The sequence below is a fragment of the Sebastes fasciatus genome, chromosome 8, assembly GCF_043250625.1.
Source record: "Sebastes fasciatus isolate fSebFas1 chromosome 8, fSebFas1.pri, whole genome shotgun sequence".
Classification (NCBI taxonomy): domain Eukaryota; kingdom Metazoa; phylum Chordata; class Actinopteri; order Perciformes; family Sebastidae; genus Sebastes; species Sebastes fasciatus.
The window spans coordinates 9,174,054-9,186,076 of NC_133802.1; the positions used below are offsets into that span (position 1 = coordinate 9,174,054).

Genomic DNA, 12,023 nt, shown 5'->3' on the forward strand with positions numbered 1-12,023 from the left:
ATGCTGTCGCAGACGACAACCCAGAGAGAGCGAGCCGTGTGTGCGTTACTATGCATGAAAGTGTTGCTCCACACTGGGACAGAGGTGTGCTGGAGACCTCCTTCAGGATCCCGAAGATAAACTGGAAAAGACAACCAAGACCAGCATTGCAATTTAATGGTCTGCCTCCAAAGAAGAAGGTATGAGAGACGACCGCTGCAGCAGCTCGAGTTGTAAAAAATTGTTGAATTTAGCAACAAATCTGTGTAACAAATGGTATCAAGCCAAAAATTGCTGCAACAATTTATGAGACATAATAGAGCAGGGGTGCCCAATACGTCGATCGCGATCTACCGGTCGATCGCGAAGGTAGTGTGGGTAGATCGCATGGCATTTAAAAAAAACATTTTTTTTTTTTTTTTTTTAAAATAGACGTCAGCCAACAAATTGCAACACTGTTTCACCTGAACTCATCTGGAGTGGAGGATGAGATTTTGACACTACAAGCTGACATCCAGCTTAAGTCCAGGGCTCATGGACAGTTCTGGAACTTACTCACAGAGGAAAAGTACCTCAACATGAGGAAATGTGCTACCTCCTTGACTGCATTATTCGGCTCCACTTATTTATGCGAGTCAGCCTTTTCCCACATGAAGATTATTAAGTCCAAATGCCGTTCCACCTTGACTGATGATCATTTGGAAGTGTGCTTGAGGCTGGCTATCAGCAGCTACTGTCCGGACTATGCATCCCTGGCTGATTCCATTCAGTGCAAGTCATCAGAGTAAGGTAATGACAAAAAATGTACAGTTATATTGTACAATATGGGTTCATGCAGTTATGCAAGGTACACCAACATATATTGTACATATAAAGAATACTCAATATATTTATAAATAAATATATGTTTTGCATTTTTATAGTAGGTAGATCATTTTGACTTGGTCATTTTATAAGTAGCTCGCATGCTGAAAAAGTGTGTGCACCCCTGTAATAGAGCATAGGGATGACCATCATATACTTCCATCATAATGTTCTAAGCCCTTATACACTTTCACAATTGATTTCAATTAATCAATTAATACATTTTTGTTTCTGATTTCGAACCACTTGAAACACAGTGCTGAGCTGCATCTCAAATTAATCTTCGGGGGCCTCATTGCAGAGACTTCAAAGATGCAGACATGACAGGATGAGGGCCGATTAAAGAATCAAATTTACAGTTACAGTTAGGTTTTCTTAAATTAAGGTAGGAGGCCTGAGACAGCTATGAGTTTAGGAATTGTTTCCTTAATAGGAATATAGGACAAGCAGTTTTTTTCTGTAATGAGGCCCCAGGTTCCCAGCTTTCAGATGATGTACACCACTTCTATATGACATCTACTGTTGTCTTTTTATCTACCCCTGAACATCTCCTGTCCCCCACCCCTACCCTTCTAAAAAAAGGGACGGAATGACCTTTCTTAGTTCGGTGTAGGAGAGAAAGAATTTTTTCCTTTATTGACATTTTGTGAGTTTATTTTGTTTATTAATCAGAAAAGAGAGCTTATGTAATATAGCAAACTCGCAGCTCGTACTGACGTGTTCTGGTATATGTAGAAAATCAGATTTTTCTGTCAATATAGCACACACTGGGGAATTTATTTCTCCAGTAAGAGCACAGATATGATTTACGAGTGTAGTAAAATTATAGCTTACAATCAAAGTGGAGGCATGAACAGTCCTGCACACTGCAAGGCTCTAGGTGTGGTCATACTAAAGCGTATAATCTGATGAAGGATATTGCGTCTTGGATACTTTGGCAAATAGCAGCATAATCCTTGGTAACACAGAATGGCACTGTCCCAATGACTCATGCCTCAGTGTTGAGTGACTACATGAGTTGCACACCCTACTCCTCGACATTTAAAAACAATGGACAATACAAATACCCACCTCTAGTATGTGTGTGTGTCCTAAATTGTAAGTCTGATACATGTGTTTATTTAAAAGCATAAAATTACATAATACATGGGGCCAGAGGCATAAAACATTGTGTAGATTCACAACTACAACTGTGTGTACACAAAATGGCCCAGATGAGACGGTGCGTTTTAGCTGCCTGGCGAAGCTTTTTGTAATTGTTTTCAATGAGAATAAAGCGATTTGCACACTGTTTTTGCATTGTTGAGCACCTCACGTTTTTTTCTGCTTTATGCGCCTCACGTTTTTGCAGGAACGCCCTAAACGCTTCGAGGTGACTAAAAACTCAGAGTGGAAAACGTTTCGTGCTAACGTTAGCACTCATTAGGTGGTTGCCTAGCAACGATGAAAAAGACGCAGCAAACTGAAAAACGCACTCTGTCTGATCAGGGTCAAAGGCAGAAATGCACATCAGCATTTTTTTTCCCGTCAGATTTATAAAGCCGTGCGTACGCCCTGGTCCTGTTTTATGAAGCTCAGAAGCGCCGAACGTGAAATTGAGACACTCATCAGAGAAGTCGAGAAAAGAAAATGCAGTTTATTGTTGTTGTCTCAGTTCTGGAATCATTAACAGAAGAAAAAACACTAAATGGAAAAAAGAAACAAACTCTATCAACTCTGTAAGTTCAGAACAAAGGACCCTGGCAGAGGTAAAAAAAAAAAAGTGGTTGGAATACATCAGGCAAAAAAAGCACACAAAGAAAGCATGAGGGCAACAGGTGGAGGGCCGCCAACCTTGCTTCTATTTTGGGCCATGCAGTTTTGCTTGGAATTGTTGATGATCACGAGGGAGACATGAGACCCTTTCACACACAGAGATTCCGCAATACTGCCGTGAAGAAGATCCGCCGTTACGCCAGCTTTGCTTTTTCACACTGACAGAAACAACGGCGACGTGACGTTAAGCTTAACAGCGTCGACGTCTAGTGTGTGTATGCGAGTAGTCCCGCCGTGCCGGCTGTCCCTTCTACACAGACATCGGCTCGGCTCTGTGAAGACCTCTGCTGCCGGCTCAGCGGTGGAACAACTCCATTCCGTCTCTGTAACTTTCATACAGAACAGCAAGGTGGAATAACCGCACAATGTTCCCCGCTTTGAACAGGCAGTGTGGAAGGGGCTATAGATGGAACATGGTGTGTACATGGTTGTCTGTTTTATTATTATTAAAGAAATTCAACAGTTTATTAAATAAAATCTTCCACAAATTGGGGTGATGACAACAGTGCGTCCCCAGGGAAACAGGAGAGTGTGCACTTGTAATCTATAAATCACACCAAGACGTACAGTATATCATTAGCTGTTGACCCTAACTAAAGAAGCAACAACTGTTGATCTAAGAACCCAAAAGAAAATGCAAACATACGAAAATAAAGTAATCCCTGCCCAGACCCAAAACAACAAAACGAGTGCCTCCTTAACACCCTGCTTTACATTATAATCCAAACACATGTTCAAGTACACAACATCCCACTTAACAGTATCTCTGAGAAGCAGAGTGGGGCCCTGAGAACTCACGAACGCAAGTTGATTATCCTTTGTCCAATTCAAGCGAAGCGTCTTATTGCTACACTTTGGAAAAGTCTTTGTTGTCCCATCTTTGAACCTTTGGATTAAAGAGCTTTCCTCTTGAATAGCGATTGAAAAGCTTCCATACACAATCAAACACAAAAGTCATATCTTTCATAAAATATAATTTATCCCTCACATTTTTTAAATCAAGACCTGATAACGGAACTTCTTGGATTCGACATGTCCCAATGAGACTGTACCCCCTTTTTCTTTTTTCTTTTGTTTTTGACAAACAGGCAGCTATGTATGCATTTCTGCATGTGGGAATTTGTATATATGTATACAAGTAATTTAATTTATTTTTCTTATTATTATCATTTTGTAAATTATCCATGGGTGGGTATATGCGTCAGTGGGGGGGAAGACAGGAGACGTCGGAGACGGACGATGGAGAAGATCGATGCCCAAGTGGAGCTGGTCCAGAAGTGCTGGACCAATCCGGGCAGGGAAACCTCCAGCGGTAGGGACCGATCCCAGGGAGTGAGACTGCAGCTTCTGTCAGGATGTGAGAAAAACAACAGTGCATCCCCGGCTAATGGCAGAGGCCGTAACACACAAGATGATGCATGATTTCTCTGGGTCTGGCGCTCTAAAGCCAGATACCTTGGATCCCTTGGCAGCCTTGAGTGTCAGCCAGAAAATCTGAATGATCTCTAAATACTCGGTCTCGTCTTACAGTCACATCAGCAAGGTACTCCAACAACGCCAGAGCAGCCATCCTTACGCATGACCTCTGGCCACGGCTGTTGCCGGCACGGAGGCATAAAAAGATCCCTCCTATAGTCTTAGAGTGGAGGTGTACTCAGCTTTGTCAGTATCCTGATTTTCTTGATGATCACCCAGTCCTTCTGCCCAGCTGTGACTTTGATCCTCAAACAGGAAGAGGTAGAGCGATTCCTTTTGTCAATCTCTTGCATCTCAAACCTCCCATTCGCTAACGTCCCCACTGGCTGGAACTCTTTACAACTCTTCTCATTTTTCTCTGTGGTAATCACGTCATGGCCTATCTCCACCTGAGCTGACTCTAGGAGGTCTTTGCCCTCTGACCCTGATTCTACGATTATCCCCGTCACTACTGTAGGGTCTTTGAACACCACAGTCAGGTAACTTCCATTTTCCGGGGAGCGTCCCCAGAAAAATCCCTCTCCAGCATCCCAGGCCAGTTTTGGGTATTGTTTCTTGTAGGTGGACATATCAGAATAAACCTCAGCTAAAGGATTGGTATACGACCCCTCCTCAAAGTCCTTGTCCTTTAGCTTGTTGTATGTCCCTTGGAATGAGGAGAAAGTCCCCATGTGTTGGAACAGCGAGGGCTTGAAGATGATTGTCCCTTTCTGAGTCAGCAACTCCCTGAAGCGAGACATCAACCAGTCGCAGGGCATTTCCTGGTAGAAGAGGAAGAGAAAGCGGGCCAGGAGAGGAAGATTGGTTGATTTGTAGAGTTTTCCAATGTAGCCGAGGGTTGAGAATTCCAGCATTGTCCAGGTGGTCTTCTTGGCTTCTTGCTCCTCGACGCGCCTCTTGATGCTGGAAAGGAAATTTTTTGCACAGGAGACATCGTCCTCCAGCTGGAGGTAGTATCGTCCAAGACCGGCACTGTAGTTGATCAGGAAAGAGTAATCCAGGTTCTGCTTGGAGCGGAACGACACCCTGTCTGGAGCATCGTTGTAGTTCCTCTTTAGACCTGCATGAGAACCAGAGAGACTTTGTATCAGTATCACAGCATCGACAAAACACTCATGACACACACATGTGACTTTGTACACTAGTAGGAGCACACGTGCACTACACCTGTAAAAGGAGGGTACAGATCCCGAGGAACATGGAGGACCACCAACTGGCCTTGTTCCAGCTCCACGGCAAATTCAGTTTTGACCTCCCTCACTGTAGTGACTCTCCAGCTGACATCGAAATCTGCTAGCAGCACTACCACCACCATGGAGGAGCGCTCTTCAGGAGATGACTGAGAGAAGACGGACTTCAAGGTTGGTGTTAGATAGTTGCCATTCTTCCTCTTCACCGATGAGATTCCAACTGATAAATACCCTGAAACATCAAATAATATCATTAACAACGTCAATCTGTTTGGTGAGCATTCCTATGGACGCCCAGTACTAATGTTAAATCATGTTTTGACCTATCATTAGGCTCTGCAGCGGGTAATCAGGTCATCATAAATCTACCGGACCTCAGACAGGTAACACCATTCTCTAACCCTTACCTAATGTACCATTCAACTGTCCTTGAATACTGCTCTCACTCAAGCAAAGGTTAGATAGTCCACTACTTAATCAGGCCTTATATCTACATTGTAATTGCCTAAAGTACACAAACCAAAATCAGCCTTGTGTTAAAACAACAATGCTTTGCCAGATGACGCCACTTTGCAGAGGAACTTGAGCAATTCTCAAATTAATGAGAATACAGCCTTAGGCTAAACTACAATGGCTGTTCCAACTGGTTTGATAGGCAGTTTCACCTGTTTGTTCACTAGTCAGCCGCCATTCCAGCTTATCTAATTCCACAAGTTCCCAGAACCACCTCTCTCTTTACCTGCACCCACACACTCAGCTCACTACAGCCCTCCGAAGCAAGTCATTTGTTGTTAGCTACAACAACTACTGTAGCTAATGGCATGTTACAGTCCATGGTTGGCGTCTTAACCCCTAAACTATAGGGGCGCCCAACCAGCTCAGTTAACAAGGACAAAATGTAATGTAAAGTGCTGAGTACACTACTGACTATGACAGCAAGACTATCACCGCAGGATTAAGATTTTGTTGAACAAAAGAATCTAAACTCTAAATGTATTGTTACTGTTATATTATTACTATTACTACTATTAGAAATTAAAATCGTCTCCTTTTTGTCTGACTCCACAGGGAGGTCAGAAGTCACCATCAGCGATACAACAGTAGACTTGATGGTAGGAAAAGTTGTTGGTGGGAAGGTTTTGGTTTTATTTCATGCTCAGTAGCTTGACAGACAGAAACATCAACAGATGAAAGTGAGCAGCCTGTATTACCTCTCTGAAACACCACCAGGTTATAAACTTTTTGAAAAAAAAAAAATATTTATTATTATAACCTTTTTCAGTGCTTGTGCACATCTGGATATCTGGAGTTCCTACCAACCCACAAACTGTGAAATAAGACAACCAGTCAGTATTTTTTGTGGGCTGCCAAGATCAGAAAACATGTGATTCAACAAGCCAATCACATCTGGCTCCCCTTCCTATGTCACATGCAGGCTCATTAGAATATACCACCCACAGATTGAGAACTTCCTTTGCGAAGGTGCAACATGTTTGTCTCGCAACAAGTCAATCAGAGCAGACTGGGCTTTCAGGAGTAGGAGGCTTAAAGAGACAGGCGTTTCAGATAGAGGGTGAATAAAGATATATTCAGACAGACAGGAGGAGAACAATAATGTGTTTTTTGAACATTAAAGCAAGTAAAACATGTTCTGTGCAATTTCTCAGTATAAAAAAACATTTCAAAATTGTACACATGTAACAGTTGTAAGGCAAAATATACAATAAGTTCAAATATGCAAATGTGAAGGGAGCAAAAAAAACACTTTGCGCACTAGAAAGTGTTACTATGAGTGGATTTTATTTTCAGCTCTTTCAAGGGTATCTTCCTGCAACAAGGCGGCAGCTTGGAACTTACTTTGGCACAAAGTTAATGACTATCACATCAATTCCACTTTCACCAAAAAGCAACAGACGTGACTCGTGAAGTGCGTGACTCACTCTGTTGAGTAGATGGTGCTCCAGCAAGCAGCCGATAGGACACATTGAGAGGCAGGTAATCTCCCTGGTCCAACCAGGACTCGCTACTAACCAACCTCTCCGAGTGCCAAGTCAACTCATTTGGAATCGGTTCGGGTGACCCTTTCCGGCCCTGCGAAACAAATACAACTATTGATCGAATAGAATAAATTACAGTTATGACGCTGTTTTCCATAGAAAAAAGTGAAACAAAGTGCAACCTTTGATGTTTTGCAGGCTACTTTGTAAAGCAAGAGCAATGCGAATAGAATTCAAGTGATGCTTTTCTTGTAAAAGCCTCACCTACAAGTTTGTTTAAATTTTACGTGTACTTTGTTACATGTAAGCAGTGAGTGTTGCATCTAGTGGGCTGAAATGTAAGCCTTGTTTGTCATCCAGTGTGTGTGTACATGTGTGTGTGTGTGTGTGTGTGTGGGTGTGTGAGTGGGTGTGTACTCACAGCAATGAGGAAGTTCCAATGGCTAACGAAGTACAATCCTCCAATGAGAAGCAGCACAACCAAGACATTCTTCTTCGTATGACGTCTCATTTCCTATCACATACCCATGGGTACACACACACACACACACAAACACACACACACACACACACACACACACACACACACACACACACACACACACACACAGTGAATACTCCATTATGCTGGTGTGTAACTCAGTCAGCACAGCAGTAAATAATTCAGCCAATGGTTAATGAATGTTTCAGAAGGCTCAGACACAGTAACAGGTTGGGACCTAATTTGGCATAAACAAGCAGCTCTGTGCTCCTCTGTGCTGCTTAAGAGTAGAAATGTATATATTTACGCGCTCATACTTACCGTATGTATCCGCTACTGTAGATAATAATAGTGTGTTTTTAAAAAAGATGAGACAGAGTTTGCAGCCCTGATCTCCTCGGACAGGTCATTCCACAGTCTAGGAGCGCTCTGACTACAAAGAGGCTCCGTCACCTCTGTGTGCAGTATCTGGACCTTGGAACCACAAGGAATGACGCATCCCAGAGCAATAAGAGATCTGATATCTAACTTGACGCAAGGCCTATCGGGGCTTTGTACGTAGGCCTAATCAAAAACATTTTGAGATAAATTCTAAAAGCAACAGGTAGCCGGTGTAAGGCTCATTCAGAGAGCCGCTGCTGGACTTGTCCTATCACAAAAGTGACTTGCCTGCACTGGCTCTCATTAAAAAAAAAAAAGGTTTACACCATTACACAATGGAATCCCAACATCCGGTGGAGTTTTTATATCAGATCTTAGATAGCTGTTATCAAAACATTGTCAGATTCAACTTACCATTGTGGCCATTATGCAGCTATTACCAATAACCTAAAAGTGCATTTACTTTACACTGGAATAGCCTCCCAGCAAAAACCTACACACCAACAAAAAAAACTGCTAGCATACTTTTATAATTGTTGATGCTCGCTTGTACTGTTTCTCATTTCTATTGCCATTGTGCACTTTCTGTTTTCTTTGTTCTTGTCTAATTCTGGGTTAATGTTGCCAAAATAGTCATCAGACAATAGATAGGGCGTTCACAGTGGATGAGAATGGGGAAGTACCTACTGTGTAAACACTGTTGGGAGTGAACTGAATGGAGGGTCACTGTTGGATTTATATTTAGCTAAGACAGTCAACTTCCCTTCGATTTGCTCACAGGCGCCGACAGACAAGAATTTCATTACAGTGAAAGCGGAATTGTGTTAAGATGAGTTCAATGTCTGGTCAAACTATTCCTCCTCTGATGTAGGGGCACAGGACATATGGCAAGCCGTTTTAATATTTAATAGCTAGACAGGTTATTCACTAGAGGTATCAGCAACGTCATTTTGCTTAGTCAAAACTCTAATTCAAGATATCCCTAATCCTATTTTGTCTAGGCAAAACTGTCTAGGCAAAACTAAAATTCAAATTACTTTTGCCATTCATGTGTATGGGGTTTCTCATTACAAATTACAAATTCCAGTTTCAGATATCTACAATTTAATTCTGACTAGTCATAATTACAGTTCACAACATCTTTAATTCCCCCTCAATTGTAGATATCTACATTATCATTTTTAGATATCTAAAATGAAATTCGGACTAGTCAGAATGACGTTGTAGATATCTCCCACTGGAGTTAGAGATGGTCAAAATATAATTATGGATATCTTGAACTAGATTAACTGCAGCAGCAGCTGAACACACGTCTCGCAGCCGGCTGTGACGAAGACCTACAGTGGTCGAAACATGTTGGATTTTTAAATGATTTCGCCACTACAATAAAGTGGAATGTAAATAATAAATGAGTGCCTAGATTGCTTTCCTGTTTATCCAGAAGTATGGATATGTTGACTTAGAGTTTTGACTGGGCAAAATGACGTTGCAGATATCTCTAATGAAGATAAACTGGGGAAAAAAAGTTCGGTAAATTGTGTTTGGTGGATTATTTCTCTGTTGTTACAATGCTAATTGGCATTGTATTTTACATCGTTGGAAAGCCTGTTTATTTACCTTTACAATGATGTCCAACTTGTAAGGATCATGCATTTGTGGGATGAGCAGCACAGCTGATTATGTGGGTAGCGCCCAAGAAAAATTTGCCAAAATGCTCTGCCAATGGTAAACAGTGTATTCTCCTGTTGGTGTTTCTCTCTTGTTTTGAGTTGTTTGGTGGATTGGATGATTGAACTCTCTATCAGTAACAAGGAACAAACAAGACATATTGGCTATTTTACACTTTACTTTTTTTCCTAGTTTATATAAACACTGGTCTCTATGCGCAGCCGGCTGTGAGACGTGTAATCAGCTGCTGCTGCAGCTAATCTAATTCCAAGATATCCATAATTACATTTTGACCATCCCCTAACTCCAGCTTGTCTAACAACTGAACACACAGAGCAAACCAGTTATCTCTCTTTCCAACCACATCCATATACTATTCTAGCTTGACTAGTACGGTTCAAACACAGATTGTAAAGCCCCCGAGGCAAATTTGTGATGTTGGGCTACACAAATAAAATTAACTTGACTTGACAAACTACTTTTTTTCTCCATTCATGTGTCCTTTTGACTATATAGTCAAAATGACGTTATGGATAGATCTTGAATGCTAATTCTGACTATAGTCACAACGTAATTACGCACAGCCAAAAACGCAATTGTGGATATCTCACAGAGCACGGTTTCACAACAGCTTCTTCCAGGCTACAATAAGACTGGTGGCAAAGGACATTAAAGAGGAACACAAATACCCCACACCTTACCTCCATACCATTATTGACACACAGTACATCTGAACTGAATGCACTGAAATGCTGTGCAATATGCTGCCTTCCACTGTGGAATTGTCTGAAATAAATTATTTATTTTTTAAAATATTTTTGAGAGTTACAAGTTCTTCTAACATGGTCATGGAGCATATATATATATATATATATATATATATATATGTACTGTATATTTTTATTCTGGGGTATCGTTCCTATGCAGAGGGTAGTTTAGTTTATTTATTGACAACACTATTTTATATTTTAATAATTTATTTATTTTATTGTGTTGAGTTGAATGTGCTACTTATTTTGTACTGTAATTACCTTGTGCCTTTTCTACCTTTTTTCTTGTCTTAAAGCTGACTCGGTGTAAACTGCTCAGAATTCCAATGTACTTATAGGTGCAAATGGCAAATAAAACTCTAATGTTAATGAGTCAAGCTTAGCTATTAAATGTTAAAAGAAGCTTGATGACAAGTTTTGTCAACAAGTATAGCCTGCTGAGCCTCGATCCATTGCAGATGATCTAATAACAACCTTCTCCTCCAGGCTCTCCAGTACCTTTAAATTATATTCCCACAACAAAAACCATGTTGACCGTGTAGCCTGTTCGGAGTGAGGGATTACACTGTGTTGACTAAACATGACTGACAGGACAGGTGTGACTACATCACATGTTGAAGGGACAAGACTTTTTTTCTTTTTTTACAGTAACGTTGTAGGCTATCCATAATAAACACAACCACAGGGAATCTGTAGACCTTTTAGTCCAATATAGTCCTATTCTATATGAATAGGTTGTTAAAAAAAAAAAGAAGTTAGGTAATAATACTAAAGTTAGTGATTTAATCGTTTCAACTGCGAACCAACTAAGGTTAGTTACTTAGTAGCCTGCGTTGGACAGTAACGCTGCCAGCGATACTATATAAAACAACAGAGTAATAAACAAATTACGCACGTAAATTACGCATTCGTAACAAAAAGAAACAAAGTGAGCTAAATGTATACGAATACAATCGCTGCTTATTGAAAAGTGGCTGATTTGAGTCATATATATATATATATGTTAAAGTAGAAACTGAAACTTCAGTCCAGCTCACCTCCTTCAAGAGAGTCCGCTCCTTCTTCACGGAACAGCTTCCAGTCAGCGGATATGCTCCTTGATACTGTACTTATAAGGCACGGAAAACAAGCATGGCATCATCGGAGAGGAAGAATTGCGTCGCCCTGTTGATAGTAGTAGCCTACATGTAAAGTCTAGCCAGTGTTTCACCACATTCTCCTCGTTTTAAATGCTGCTGGTTCTTCCAAAACGCTGCGTTGATGGGCGTGAGTATCCATCCAGCAGCCACCAGGTGGTCGAGGCTCTAATGTTTATGAAGCAGGTGACTCGTCGTCACTGTTTAAATGTTGTCCAACCGCCCAGGCAACTTAAAACCAACAAGAGTCACTGTAGCTGTATAGG

The 12,023-nt window shown here is 41.2% G+C and overlaps 1 protein-coding gene across 2 annotated transcripts; it reads right to left on the reverse strand.

Moving 5' to 3' along the window:
- Positions 1–2,459: 2,459 nt before the first annotated feature.
- Positions 2,460–11,936, reverse strand: LOC141772331 (alpha-1,3-mannosyl-glycoprotein 4-beta-N-acetylglucosaminyltransferase C-like). 2 transcript variants are annotated; one of them, XM_074643196.1, is made up of 5 exons: positions 11,659–11,936; positions 7,743–7,835; positions 7,265–7,415; positions 5,302–5,556; positions 2,460–5,194 (listed from the first exon to the last, which is right to left on the reverse strand). In XM_074643196.1, the coding sequence occupies exons 2-5, from the start codon at positions 7,830–7,832 to the stop codon at positions 4,296–4,298; spliced, it is 1,395 nt and encodes a 464-aa protein (XP_074499297.1). In that variant the 5' UTR covers positions 7,833–7,835; positions 11,659–11,936; the 3' UTR covers positions 2,460–4,295. The 2 variants fall into 2 exon arrangements, with proteins under 2 accessions (XP_074499297.1, XP_074499296.1); XM_074643195.1 differs by lacking the exon at positions 11,659–11,936 and having other exon boundaries at positions 7,743–8,604.
- Between the last annotated feature and the right edge of the window lie 87 nt (positions 11,937–12,023).

What these genes read in the sequence shown, in the direction of transcription:
- LOC141772331 (XM_074643196.1), bottom strand. Translation starts at nt 7,832, where the DNA reads ATGAGACGTCATACGAAGAAGAATGTCTTGGTTGTGCTGCTTCTCATT. An exon ending in ATTGGAACTTCCTCATTGCT is followed by an intron (nt 7,416 to 7,742) that starts GTGAGTACACAC and finishes TTTGTTTCGCAG; the next exon opens with GGCCGGAAAGGGTCACCCGA. An exon ending in TCTGTACCCTCCTTTTACAG is followed by an intron (nt 5,195 to 5,301) that starts GTGTAGTGCACG and finishes GTTCTCATGCAG; the next exon opens with GTCTAAAGAGGAACTACAAC.